At 49.9% G+C, this 14,200-nt stretch overlaps 1 protein-coding gene across 4 annotated transcripts in view; it reads left to right on the forward strand.

Annotated features, from left to right (window-relative positions):
- The window catches only part of LOC132321721 (F-box only protein 15-like), a 43,183-nt gene that overhangs the window by 13,054 nt on the left and 15,929 nt on the right, over positions 1-14,200 (forward strand). For 3 of the 4 annotated variants that reach the window (XR_009484855.1, XM_059835166.1, XM_059835167.1), the window contains exons 4-6: positions 5,671-5,913; positions 6,187-6,396; positions 7,393-7,522. Coding sequence is in view for 2 of the 4 variants with exons in the window: in XM_059835166.1 (XP_059691149.1) it covers positions 5,671-5,913; positions 6,187-6,396; positions 7,393-7,522 (583 nt within the window). In the remaining 2 variants the exon portion in view is untranslated. Of the gene's footprint in view, positions 1-5,670; positions 5,914-6,186; positions 6,397-6,812; positions 6,860-7,392; positions 7,523-14,200 lie in introns of all 4 variants that reach the window. The other variant, XR_009484856.1, reaches the window with a different exon arrangement.

The following is a 14,200-nucleotide window of genomic DNA, read 5'->3' on the forward strand; positions in this document are numbered from 1 at the left end:
CCTTTCAGGTAGTTGTAGAGAGTGATAAGGTCTCCCCTCAGCCTCCTCCAGACTAAACAACCCCAGTTCTCTCAGCTGCTCCTCATAAGACTTGTGCTCCAGACCCCTCACCAGCTTTGTTGCTTTTTTTGGACACGCTCCAGCACCTCAATGTCCTTCTTGTAGTGAGGGGCCCAAAACTGCACACAGTATTCGAGGTGCGGCCTCACCAGTGCCGAGTCCAGGGGCACAATCACTGCCCTACTCCTGCTGGCCCCCCTGTTTCTGATACAGGCCAGGATGCTGTTGGCCTTCTTGGCCACCTGGGCACGCTGCTGGCTCATCTTCAGCCGGCAGTTGACCAGCACCCCCAGGTCCTTTTCTACTGGGCAGCTTTCCGGCCACTCAAGCAGATCAACACTCTTCTCCAAGCCTGTAGCGTTGCATGGGGTTGTTGTGATCCAAGTGGATCTTACTGAGGGCGCGCTCGATCCCTTCATCCAGATCATCAATAAAGATATTAAACAGAGCTGGCCCCAATACTGAGCCCTGAGGAATACCGCTTGTGACTGGCTGCCAACTGGGTTTAACTCCATTCACCACAACCCTTTGGGCCCGGCCATCCAGCCAGTTTTTTACCCAGCAAAGCGTATTCCTGTTCAAGCCCTGAGCAGCCAGTTTCTCCAGGAGAATGCTGTGGGAAACAGTGTCAAAGGCTTTACTAAAGTCTAGGTAGACTATATCCACAGCCTTTCCCTCATCCACTAAGCGGGTCACCTTGTTGTAGAAGAAGGTCAGGTTAGTCAGGCAGGACCTGCCTTTCCTAAGCCCACGCTGACTGGGCCTGATCGTCTGGTTGTTCTGTACATACCGCGTGATGGCACTCGAGACTATCTGCTCCGTAACCTTCCCTGGCACCAAGGTCAGCCTGACAGGCCTGTAGTTCCCCAGATCCTCCTTCCGGCCCTTCTTGAAGATGGGTGTCACATTTGCTAATGTCCGGTCTGCTGGGACCTCCCAGCTTAGCCAGGACTGCTGGTAGATGATGGAAAGGGGCTTGGTGAGCACTTCTGCCAGCTCCCTCAGTGCCCTTGGGTGCATCCCGTCCGGCCCCATAGACTTGTGTGTGTCTAAGCGGTGTAGCAGGTTGCTAACCATTTCCCCTTGGATTGTGGGGGCTTTATGCTGTTCCCCATCCCTGTCTTCCAGCTCAGGGAGTTGGGTCCTCAGAGAACAACTGGTCTTACTGTTAAAGACTGAGGCAAGGAAGGCATGAAGTACCTCAGCCTTTTCCTCGTCCTTTGTCACTATGTTTCCCACTGCATCCAGTAAAGGATGAAGAGTCTCCTTAGCCCTCTGTATTGGGTTTGCATGGCAGCGTTTTGGTAGTGGGAGGGGGGGCTACAGGGGTGGCTTCTGTGAGAAGCTGCTAGAAACTTCCCCTATGTCTGACAGAGCCAATGCCAGCCGGCTCCAAGACGGACCTGCCACTGGCTAAGGCCAAACTAATCAGCAACAGTGGTAGCGCCTCTGTGATAACCTATTGAAGAAGAGGGGGCAAAACTGGGAAATGGCAGCCGGGGAAGAGAGGAGTGAGAGTATGTGAGAGAGACAACTCTGCAGACACCAAGGTCAGTGAAGAAGGAGGGGGAGGAGAGGCTCCAGGCGCCGGAGCAGAGATTCCCCTGCAGCCCATGGTGAAGACCATGGTGAAGCAGGCTGTCCCCCTGCAGCCCATGGAGGTCCACGGTGGAGCAGATATCCATCTGCAGCCCATGGAGGTCCACGGTGGAGCAGGTGGATGCCTGAAGGAGGCTGTGATCCTGTGGGAAGCCCATGCTGGAGCAGGCTTCTGGCAGGACCTGTGGAGCCGTGGAGAGAGGAGCCCATGCTGGAGCAGGTTTGCCGGCAGGACTTGTGACCCCACGGGGGACCCACGCTGGAGCAGTCTGTTCCTGAAGAACTGCACCCCGTGGAAAGGACCCATGCTGGAGCAGTTCGTGAAGAACTGCAGCCCGTGGGAAGGACCCACATTGGAGAAGTTCGTGGAGAACTGTCTCCCGTGGGAGGGACCCCACGCTGGAGCAGGGGAAGAGTGTGAGGAGGAAGGAGTGGCAGAAACAACATGTGATGAACTGACCGCAACCCCCATTCCCCGTCCCCCTGTGCCGCTCGGGGGGAAGAGGTAGAGAAAATCGGGAGTGAAGTTGAGCCCGGGAAGAAGGGAGGGGTGGGGGGAAGGTGTTTTTTTTTTTAAGACTTGGTTTTATTTCTCATTCTCCTACTCTGATTTTGATTGGTAATAAATTAAACGAATTTCCCCAAGTCAAGTCTATTTTGCCCATGATGATAATTGGTGAGTGATCTCCCTATGTCCTTGTCTCGTCCTACGAGCCTTTCGTTATATTTTCTCTCTCCTGTCCAGCTGAGGAAGGGGAGTGAGTGAGCGGCTGTGTGGTGATTAGTCCGGCTGGGACTAAACCACGACAGTGGTAGTCATCCACTTGTCACTTACTTGCCAAAACTTGTCCAGTGAATGGGTTAACAATGGCATTGACACCTTTAGAACTGACGAATTTAAAGGGAAGACCATAATCCAGCTGTATTTTTTGAGGCTGTCAGCAGGTGCACGTAGATAAAAATTGCGTAGTTGAGACAAGTGATGTATCTTAATATGCGTTTCCCACTTCAGGATAGTGAGGTAGGATAAAGTCATTGTGGCTGTTGAAGGGAAGCCGATTCATCTGTCTCCATCTCAACAATGTCTGTTTCCATCTTCTGCTCTTGACAGAGATTAGTGTATGTGCACAAATCGGATTCAAGGAAGAGATACTTTCCCTTCTCTAGGAGACTGACTGGTTCAGTGGGACCAGGTCACTTCTTCCTGCTGGATTTCCATGGACCTTCTTGTGTCCCTGAATGTTGTGGTGAATGAAGAGAAGTTTTAATTGAAGTCCCTGCATATCACTGTGGCAAATCTGACCTCATTTTTAGGCAGAGTATCTTTTTGAGGGTATTTCTGCTGTCCTGGAGGTACAGGATGCTGTCCTTGATGCAACAGGACCATCAGCCTTTCATTGTGACATACCTGTGTTACCTAATGCAGTGCTTTGTCTTTGGGCTCTTCCAATAATGACTGTGCTTTAACAGTTCCTTGGCACTGGTGTCTTCAATGTAACTGCTGAAGGCAAGGAAATGTTTCTGACAGCCCTTTCTGCATCCCCCTTGCCCCAGCATGTGGTCTTGGGATTGGCCCTGTTTAACATCTTTGTCGGTGACATGGACAGTGGGATTGAGTGAACCCTCAGCGAGTTTGCCGACAACACCAAGCCGTGTGGTGCGGTTGACACGCTGGAGGGAAGGGATGCCATCCAGAGGGATCTTGACAGGCTTGAGAGGTGGGCCCATGCGAACCTCATGAAGTTCAGCAAGGCCAAGTGCAAGGTCCTGCCCATGGGTCGTGGCAATCCCAAGCACAAATAGAGGCTGGGAGGAGAATGGATTGAGAGCAGCCCTGAGGAGAAGGACTTGGGGGTGTTGGTTGACCGGAAGCTCAACGTGAGCCGGCAGTGCGCGCTTGCAGCCCAGAAGGCCAACGGTATCCTGGGCTGCATGAAAAGAAGCGTGACCAGCAGGTCAGGGGAGGTGATTCTCCCCCTCTACTCCACTCTCGTGAGACCCCACCTGGAGTACTGTGTTCAGCTCTGGGGCCCGTGACATGAGAAGGACATGGACCCGTTGAGGCGGATTCGGAGGAGGGCCACGAAGATGATCGTAGGGCTGGAGCAGCTGTCCTCTAAGGACAGGCTGCGAGAGTTGGGGTTGTTCAGCCTGGAGAAGAGAAGGCTCTGGGGAGACCTTCTAGCAGCCTTCCAGTACCTGAAGGGGGCCTACAAGAAAGCTGGTGAGGGCCTGTAGTGCTAGGACAAGGGGTAATGGCTTTAAGCGAAAGAGGGTAGATTTAGATTAGATCTAAGGAAGAAATTCTTCACCATGAGGGTGGTGAGGCACTGGAACGGGTTGCCCAGAGAAGTTGTGGATGCCTCATCCCTGGAAGTGTTCAAGGCCGGCTTGGATGGGCCTTTGAGCAACTTGGTCTAGTGGAAGGTGTCCCTGCTCATAGCAGGGGGATTGGAACTAGAAGATCTTTAAGGTCCTGTCCAACCCAAACCATTCTGGGATTCTATGATTCTTCCAGCCTTCCTGTCATGCAGTGTGGGAAGTTCACATAGATGGTCTTTCTGAAAGCCCGAGGCTTTTGATGACCAGCAGAAAGTGCTTGTATAAGATGAAGTGAGAAGCCGGAGCACAGGGGAAGATTGTTTTGCCTTGCCCAGATGTTTTTGCCCTTGTGGTCAAGCGATGACTGACAATGGTGCCTGTCTGCTTCCGGCATTTGAGTTAGCAGTAAGAGGTTGGGTTGGCTTATTGTAACAACGTCCAATAAGAGACCTTGAGATGAATATTATACTTACCTCTTTGAGGCAAAAGTGGCACGTGTTCTGCTGTGAAAGAGGCAAATTGGTGCTTCCCTGTTGGATGCCTTTTGGATTTGTCTGCCCTGAATTCTTCAGCAGCTGAGGACAAAGGGGCAGTGATAGCTCCCTAAACACTTGTGATTCCAAGTCCCCCTTTTTTCTCCTCTGCCTCCCTACCCTGACTGAATTGTTGAGCTTCTTGAACTGATTTCTCACCTGCTTGCACAACGCTGTTTTGGGGAAGGAAGAAGCAATGTGTAACTGAGAGTGAGGAGAAGGGTGGTAGGTATTGGTGGCAAGTCTGTCTGCTTTCAGCTTACGTTGCCTGAGACTGTACTTTCAAAATGTGGGAAATGCCTACTACTAATCCCTGTCCTTTCAGCATCCTGCAGCCAGATGCTGAGTATCTCTTTCCATGTAAGAAAGGATGTCTGTCTGGGGAGGGTTATAGGAGGACATCGTAGGGGACTTTTTAGGCTGAATAAGACCGGTTGGATGATACGCAGCTCAATTTCCGCTGATGATGGTGTGTCAAGGACATCTCTCATCCATTGTCATCATTCCGCAATTCTTAGCTGTTTTGGAGTTAAATAAGAATTTCCTTCCTCCATCAGAAATGTTTTATACTATCTGATAAGTGGGTTGTCTTGTCTTTTCTGGTCTCAAAATTGAAGTATCTTCAATCTTTGTTTTACTCGTGGGACCGTTCTTCATGTTCTCTTATGGCTATGCTGTCTCAGAGCTTCATCCTGGATGCTGTATTTTCAGGAAGACAGCCAAGACTTACCTCTTCTTTGTTTCCTCGTGAGAGCTTTCTCTCGGCTATGTCCTGGTTTGTTTTGTTGGGGTTTGTTGTTGTTGTTGTTGTTGTTGTTTTTTTTAAATCTGCTTCAGTGAATGTCCATGAAGGGAGTAGCAGTACAAGGGGAAGGAAGGCTTTTTAAAAACCACGTACTGTAGTGTGCTATTGAGAGGCATAAAAGAGCGGGAAGTTCCCAATATCCGATGATCCTACTTTCTAGAGCACTAATCAAACATTTTCTGTGTATGTGCCTTCCTGGCATATTGTAAGAATTAACTGAATAACTTTTTTTTAAATTATTTTTCTGCTAACATTATGCTCAGTGGTAGCTGAGACATGCATGTAAGAATAATTAAGTAACTCTTCTTGACATGAATGTGGTTTTCCTCTTCATTCTCTTTTTCTTTTCAGTGGAATCTGGCTGAAAATCTATTCCGGTTGTTTTCAGCCAAAAAGGACAATTTGGAAAATGAAGTCTGAACCAACAGAAACTGTTTCCTTGGGCTGCGCTGCTCTACGTGATAGAAAGCCTGGGTACTGGAAGAAAGAATACCTCTTCAAACAAATAGCTGCTGTCAAAATGAGAGTAAGGCGACTTGTTAAACCTGTAGATCCTTCTACAGGTCTTCCATGTAAAAACAAAGAAGCTATGAAGTAAGCAATGCCTTGTCACAGAAGATGTTGACTTGAGAACAATGTACAGACTATTAATGACTTGGAAAATGCTGGGGGGATAGGGAAGTAGAGCTATAAACTATGTATCATAATGGGAAGATACAATGATAGCCTATAAATGACCTAGCCTGAGAAACACAAGTAGCAGTTAGTAGAAATTTTAAATTTCTGTTGGAAGCATAGTTTAAGTTTTGTCACTTTGAGAATCTTTTTTTTAAACACCCCTCTCCCTTCTCGATTCCTAAATAACAGAGCCTCTGGCTTGAGGTGGAGAATTGTTCTAAAGGACAAAAATGGAAAGGAACACGTAATGGAGAAGGCAAACCTGTCGATTAAGGACACATCTGTTACTATACTTTGGTATAGTACAAATTGGCCATGCTTAGACATCCTGTCAAGCCTGAAACTGTTTGGAGTTATGCCATTGCTTCCTGAGCAAAGCAGAGCTCCCAGCAAGAATGGGTGAGTGTTAATAGAGGATTTTTGAGGGGGTTTTGGTGTAACTGGGTGATAATGTGTCTGTAGGAGCTATCTGGCCTTGGTTTGACTTAACAAGTTAACTCTTTCTTAGAAAGCCTCTCTGTAATATTTCTTCCAAAGCCTGTGTCCTTCTCTTCATTGCTCGGGCTTTTTAGCAAGAGATAGGTATAATCCAGCAAGCTCTGACATGAATTTATAGGTTAATGTAGCTACTGGCATGCAAGATACAGACTGATAGGTCCTGCCTTGGCAAGCTGAATCTAAGGCATAGCTCGAAATGAGCATGAAACAAACATGTAAATCTAGGAGAATTTAATGTGAGACATTGAGAGTGGAACTGTTGATGGCTACAATGGGGTGATCTCTGTTACTAAGGTTTATTTTTTTCTGTTGGATAGGTGTGTATGTGAATGGAGGGAACTTGGTGTTTGGCTGCGTGTACAATGTAAGTATATGCATATAAAAAAAATAGCCCACAGCACAATGTGGGATAGCTGCTGTTTTGTAACTTAAGTGTGTACTATATTCTTCTGGCATTATATTCTGAGCAAAGATGTTTAAATTAAAAGTGTGTATTTGAGGTATGTACGTATTTGGTTGCTGTCAAGGAGTTTTCCACATGTCTCTGTCTTACGTGTCATTTTAATATATACAGTATCGGCTACATGCTGCTTACACAAACCCCCTAGCAGTAGAGCTCTGAAAAGAGAGAATTGTTGTTCACCTTTGTGAAATGTTGTTCACCTTTGTGAAATGTTGTTCACCTTTGTGAATTTCAGTTGTTAGGTGTTGAGATCCTGCTCGTATGCTGTAGTTGTTTAAAAGTGATTTTATGGCTGTGCATGCTGAATGCTTTCCAAACTGTTTCCATCATGTGCTGTTGGTCAGACTTCAGAGTGAAAAATGAAATTGGGCTGAACTTTTACATAAATAAGGAGACATAGTCTTGTTGCTACATTCTGTCTCTTCTTTTCAAAGACCTCGTCGACGTTCCTTAATTGGTGAATACCATCTTGCTAACCTGACTGAAAGTAGTGTAGCCGTTGGTGCTGATGAGCTTGGCCAGCTCTTCAGTCTGAATCCAGGACTCGTCGTAGGACTTTGGGAGGTAAGATAACATTTTGTTTCAATACTTTATTATGACTTGAAGAAACAGATTCTTTTGCCTTGTAGTTTGGGATTTTGAGAGTTTTTTAGGGTTTGGGGTTTGGTTTTTTTCATCTTCCTTTTTTTCTCTGAGTTTTGAAAGATCTTGTCTAAACTAACAACAAGGAAATACAGGTAGGGACAGCTAGTTGATGATTTATTGTATTCTAAAGAGCTGTCGCAGGAGTATCTGTACTTTTAAAACAGAAAAATCCACCTCTAATTCAAAGAACCATTATGTGTCATAGTGTATTAGATACTGTACTCGTCTTACTTCTGTGTTCAACTGTATTTATTTTGCAGTCTTCACATGCCAGAGTTTGACATCCTAAAGATATTTTAAATTGAATGGTTTGAGGAGAGACGTGTTTCTTCCCCTGACTCATGCCTTGCCCTGTCCCCATCACTCAAAGTGATGAATTCCCACAAGGCAACTTTGCTAGTGGTTTCCTTTAATCTACATCACCGGGTAGTCGTATCCTGCTCCCGCAGTAGGAATGCTGTAAATTGAGCCCTTTTGGGGATACTCAATTCTTGGTATTCAGTGTCTAAGTTAAGGGGTTAGTCTCTGCAGGCTGTGTGTAGAGATGAATGTCTTCAGAGAGCAATGCAGAACATCTGAAGTAGACTTCTACTCTAAAGGAATCTGCGTCATTGCACTGGATACCCAGAGCCCTAGGTGTCTGCCTGAAGTCGCATACAGTTGGATGCTATGGAAGCCTGCCTCGGGTGCTCTGCTCTTGGACTGAATTCGGAGGTGGCAGCTCTTTCTTCCTCCCCCAGCCACGTTACTGACATAGACTTGTATTATTTGGCCCTGGCAAGGAACTACCCTCAGGGAACCTGTGAACAGTTGCTGTGAGCTGTGTCTCGTTTCCATCGGGAAACTCTTGCTACCTCAAATGTGCACAATCAGCAGAGGAGTTGTTTAAAACCACAGAAGGGATATTTGTTTCACTCTTCCTTAAAGGTGTCCATTTCCTAGAAAACTGGAGCCTGGCTGACCTGCGTGAGCCTATTATGGGTTGCCTCAATCTCTGAAAAGCTCTGATCAGTGAAGAGCCGTTTCTTTCGTATCTTCAAAAGTTTAGTAGAACGGTATCCCTGCGTTGGTGTCCCTATGGTCATGCTAGCGCGTTACCCCTTCCCGTGCTTGGAAAGAGAACTCTTTCAGCATCTGGAAATGGTTCCGCCATCATGAAGTTCCACAAAGTTGTTAAGCACTGAGTGCCTCACTCCAGTATATTTTTCCTGCTTACTTTTCTGAACAGCTGTTCTTATTCTCTCTGTGGGCAGAGTAACATTAGACAGTTAACTGTAGACGGGTGTAATAATGTTAAAAATTTTTGAATGTCCTTCTGAGTTAGAGCAGTCTCAGACTTCATTAGTCTGCTACCAGCTTTCCTTTTAGGTGTCATTTCTTTGATTCTCTTGATGTACAGTAGTTAAATACAGGTTGTCTCAATCACTTGAGAACAGTCTCACCGTAGCGAACCACTGGTAACGTTGCAACAACAGTTACGGTATATTGCCTGTAATTGCAGTAGTACCTCTTTCCATGCATGTACATCCCTGGAAATGTGTTCAGTTCACCACAAAGCTGAAAAAGAGCTCAAATACAGCTGATGACTGTATTTTTGCACACGTGTAACAAACAGACTGTGGGAAAAACCTGTAACTGTGGCTCTGTGGTTTCTAAAGACTTTGTTGGAAGATCTTGGCTTCAGCGTGTTCACCACTTTCCTGAGCTTTCTAGAAAGAAATCTGGCCTGTGTTGAGTTAGAACGTTTTAGTATAAGATGGGCAGATGACTGGAGCCATGTGAATTTGGCACTTCTTTGGGCAGTCAAGCTTTTCAGTTGGGTGCCAAATGTTCTCCGCTTCAAATAAAGTGGACATTGCTGCAAGCTGGCATTGGGCTGCTTTTGGCTGCAGGATAATCTTTTGCCAATTGTGTGTCAGAAGTTTCTCTCAAAAATTGTACATACTGAAAATCGAAACCTTCACGATGGGCAGCTGTTCTGCATTCAGAGAATATCAGCTTCTGCTGGCCGGTGGCTTACTGTTTGCCAAAGCTGTTTCATACAGAAAGAATCCAGTTGGTGTTTTTTACAGGGTCTGATGATTTCTGTGACCGTAACCTTCCCCAAGCACAAACACTCGGTATGCTGTGGGGGTATCCTGTGAATGGCTCTTGAAGCAGGTCTCAGGAGCTACTAGCCTTTTCTTTGAAAGTAGCAAGACCTTTTTATCACTGCGGGCTCCCAGTCAGATATGTAATCGCAAAAGCAAATTTACCTACTCTTGGCACCTACAACATCTGCAGTCCGTTCTACAGCTCCACTGCCTGAGGTGTGAAGAACCACATCCCTTTGTTTCCTTTCAATCTGCCAAGTGTGAATTTCATTTCAAGTTCTCTGTTTCTTGCATGATGAGGCGCAAACCGTAATTCCTTCTTCTCTCCTTCTCTTCCCTCATGAGACCATAGATCTTTTTCCACCTGCCTCTGAATTGTCCTTCCATAACACCTCAACTGCATTTCCTTTGCTTCATTTTAAGCCCATTCCTCCTTGTCCTCAACACGGTGCATGGGGAGAAGTCAATTCTTTGTTTCTTTGCAGCATCCTTTGAGACATTTAGAGGCCCTTACACAGCTCTCTTCTGCCTTCTCTTCCTGACCTTAAACAACAAGTCCATTCACCCTGTGATTAATCCTTCTTCAGAGACCATGTTTTCCAAAAGCCTCATCCTTCTTAGTCGTATTCTCCAGGTGCCTCTGATAGGCATGTATCTCTTTGGAACGGTGATCCTCAGAAACGGACACTGTGTCAGCAGAGACCCCAGCCCAGGCATGACTCTGGGAGCAGTATTCCATCAGCCCTCAGTGATTTGATCGAGACTAACCTCCGTTAGCCTGCTTATGGGAAGACCAGGTGCGAGGGTGTGGAGGCTTTCTGGAGTCCACATCCAGGTACCTGCCCTTGACAAGCTGATCCGCTGTCAGAGAAGGAAACTGATTTGTTGCTCTTTTTGCACAGCCCCCTCTTTGTTGTCATTTTTTGTTGTGGTTGCCTGAATACACCCAAACTATTGGATCATTTCTTTTTTCAAGTATTTTTTTGGGTGGGAATGGAAATTTCACTCACGAGTTGAAATAACATGATTTCATTTTCCAATGAAATTAATGACTTTTCAATTTGTTTTCATTTTTCTTTGCTCCTCCTCCCGCTTCTTATCAATTCTTCACCATCCTGCCGTGACAAACTGTGTTGCTCTGGGGACACGGTTGAACCCCGCGGGGCCAGTGGGGCTGGTGCATTCTTGGACCATAGACGCACTTTCCTTTTCAGAAACCGGCCTGAGTGCATTCAGCACGAGCATTTGTTTTCATGATTCCTGCAGCTTTTCTTGTGCCTGTTCTCGTCTGTGTTTAGTGAGGGCCAGTTATCAAAGTGGGGTCCCTCTCCCTTTGTGGTGGTCAGGCAAGAAACAAATGCCTGACGTCAGAGACAGTCAGTCATACGTCAGATGAGCTCAGAGTTGAGTGCCCAGCCTCCCTGCTGTCTTCATAAGGCACCTCCAGCAGTCAGGAGGAGGGGAGAGAGGCGGGTGGTGCAGTTCGTGTCTTCCTGCTGCGATGCTGATGCCCTAAACCCCTCCGCCACGGAGCCAGACGTGCGTCTCTCTCTCTCAGGAGGCTGCAAGTTTGAACCAGCCCCACCCAGCTCTTCCAGGTCCAATAGGTTCCATTTTAGCAAGATGCAGCCCAAGTTATGGTTGCGCCCTCAAAAGAAGAGAATACCCATGATTTCCACTTTGTTGTTCAGGCTTTCCCAGTTTGGCAGAAGCCCTTCTGGTCACCCTTCCCTGCCAACCCGTGCCTGGAGTAACTACTGGACAAACTGCCATGAAGTCACCCTGTTAAATTGGGCCCTGAGGAAAGGCCTTGCTCTTTGCGGCAACCCCTCGGACAGCCGGGGTTTGCTCCCGGGTTTTCCTCAGGGCTGCTCTATGCTCGGCACTGCCAAAGGGCACGTCTGCACTGGGAAAGATCAAAACCTGGGAAATACCAGAATGTGAGAGCTTTCCAGAGCTGTTTCTGGAAGAACTGAATTATGCGCGTTATGCACGAAGCTGAAGCAAACCCATCAGTGGGAATTTCGAGGAGTATTTTCCCTGTGTCAGTGCTCAAGGACTCAGAGTAGTTGCTGAAACAGTGAAATGCTGAACTTTGCTGTTGTGCTTGTAATGGGCGGACCTCAAAGTGCTCGACAAAGACCATCATTTATATCCGTGGGGTGTTTTAGAGATGAGCAGATGGCTTCTGGAGATGTAGTGTTTCCTCTCACACTGTAACTGGTTAGTAATATGTCTCTTAAAGAAGGCCTCCACGAGACACTGTCGTTGTGGATGCCACGACACATATTTTGCCTGTGCTGAACAAAAGTTGTGTCTGGACAAGAAGGAAAGAAGAGCTTTCCGCACACTCAACTACGGAGTTTTACCAAGTGTATTCCCAGTTTATTCCTTGATGTTTTGTTCCAAGATGCAGGTTGTTGATACTGAGGTGGAAGAGCGTTAGGGGGCTTGGCGAAATCCCCGGTCAGCGGCGAGGAGGACTTTGTGGCTGTGGTGCCCTCTGCAAGGCCCAGGCCCTGTGCTTTGACTGGCTGTGTGCCCGTCTTGTTGTTGGGAAGAGGCTCCTCTCTGGGGGGGAAAAGCTGAGGGGGAACCAAAGCCAGTGTCGGCTGGGCCTTGCCACTCCTGCACCGAGCTGCGCGCAGCCTCAGCCCTCCCTGTGGCCCTGAGCCCCCTGAGCCCTCTGGCTACCCCCGCGTCGGGGCTGTGTCAGGGTGGGCAGCACTGGGTGGCTCGGCCTGGCCTGGCCGGGCCTGGCCCAGGGCTGCCGAAGGGCCAGGCCGGGCAGGGACTGGCAGGAGGCCCCGGGCCCAGCTGGGGCTGCCGGCCCTGTTGCCTAGCAACGGGGGCCAGGGTGGGTGCCATTGGCCACGCCCAGAGGTGTTGAGGCTGCTGGCCAATGGGGTGGCGCTGTGCTGTAGGAGAGAGAGGCTGGGTGGCCAGTAGGGGTGCAGCCTCTGCCTGCCCCGCCTGAGGGTGGAGGCCAGGGCCTTCCTGCGGGCAGCTGCTTGTGTTGCTGTCGCTGAGCGCCCTCGGCAGGAGCTGCCCTTGCAGCAGCGAGGCAGGGCCCGGCCCGGCGCAGGGGAGCAGCCTGGCGGCTGTGCGCAGGGCCTGGCTGGAGCCGGGCTGCTTTAGGGCGGAGGTGCCTCAGCGAGCTCTCCGCAGGAGGGGCCGGAGCAGGTCTGTAGCACGGGGCTGGGGCTTGCCCCAGGCTTGGCTTCACGTGGGGTTTGGCCAGGGCCGGGGCTGGGGCTGGGGCTGAGGCGAGGGGCCGTTAGGGCTGGGCAGGGCTTGCCTGCCCTACCCTGTCAGGCTTTGCCCCCGGGGCCAGTCCCTGGGGCAGGCTCTGCCTTGGGTGCCGCTTTCTGCCCCCTCTCCCTGCTGCCGCCATTGCTGCCGGCGGGCGCTGCCTGGCTGAGGGCGCTGGCGGGCTGCTCTCTCCTGTGGCCGGGGCTGTCGGCGCCCCCCTTCTTCCCGCGGAGCTCCCTCCCCTCCCCTCCCCTCCCCTCCCCTCCCCTCCCCTCTCCTCTCCCCAGCAGCGGGAGCACGCGCGGCTTCGGGCAGCTTCGGGCCGTCAGGGCCGGCGCAGGCGAGGGGGGGCGTTAAAGGCAATGGCCGCCGCCGCGGGGCGCTTGTGTGGAGCTGCCGGTGGGCCGGGGCGGCGGGAGCGGCACTGCCCTGAGGAGGAGGAAGGAGGCGTTTTCGGGGAGGACGGCCTGGGGAGCGGAGACCTTGTCCCGGGGTGTTGGCGAGGGGAGAAAGGCGCTTTCCTCCAGGGAGCAGGCGGTGGGCAGCCCGCCGAGAGGGGCGGAGCCTGTGCCCGGTCCTGCCGTGAGGGCCGGCGCTCCAACAGGCACCAAGTGTGCTCCAGGCTCTGGAACATGGGTGTGGGCAGCCTGAGGTCCCAGCAGTTCAGAGGCTGAGTGCTGGAGTCGGAGGCTGGGGAGGGAGCGGGTGCTGCCTGTTTCCACCTCACCAGAGATGATTCCAGAGCCCCGTCCCCCCTTGGTATTTGGAAACGAACCGAGTTGGTTATGGCTTTAGTACTGACCCAAGGGGCAGGTTAAGACGCAAGCACCTTCAGAACCTTTCCTTCACCCAGAATTATTTGTGTGGAATAAATGAAGCCTTGGCCCATTGCGCTGAGCTACAGCTGGGGGGTTGGGGGGGCAGAAACCAGCCAAGGGCATTGTGCTCAGGGAGCTCCCATCATCCTGTGCTGGACATAGGGAGGAGGGGTCTGGCTTGAGAAATACCCATGGCCATGTACATCACCGCCAAGCCAAGCAGGAGCTGCCGGAGCAGGCTTAATTCTAGCAGTGCCCAGCTTTGTGAAGCTTGACTGAAAAGGTGGTGTGGAGTCATCTCTTCAGAGCAGTGTCATGAGCGTGTCTTTGCTGGTGGTGTGGGTGCCAGTTGCCCTTCCATCCCTGCTGCTCACAACAGGGGGAGGAGGGGACTCGCTTTCAGAGAGGCCCCGCTGCCCTCACGCTTGAGAAAG

Source organism: Gavia stellata, unplaced genomic scaffold, assembly GCF_030936135.1.
Source record: "Gavia stellata isolate bGavSte3 unplaced genomic scaffold, bGavSte3.hap2 HAP2_SCAFFOLD_44, whole genome shotgun sequence".
Lineage (NCBI taxonomy): Eukaryota > Metazoa > Chordata > Aves > Gaviiformes > Gaviidae > Gavia > Gavia stellata.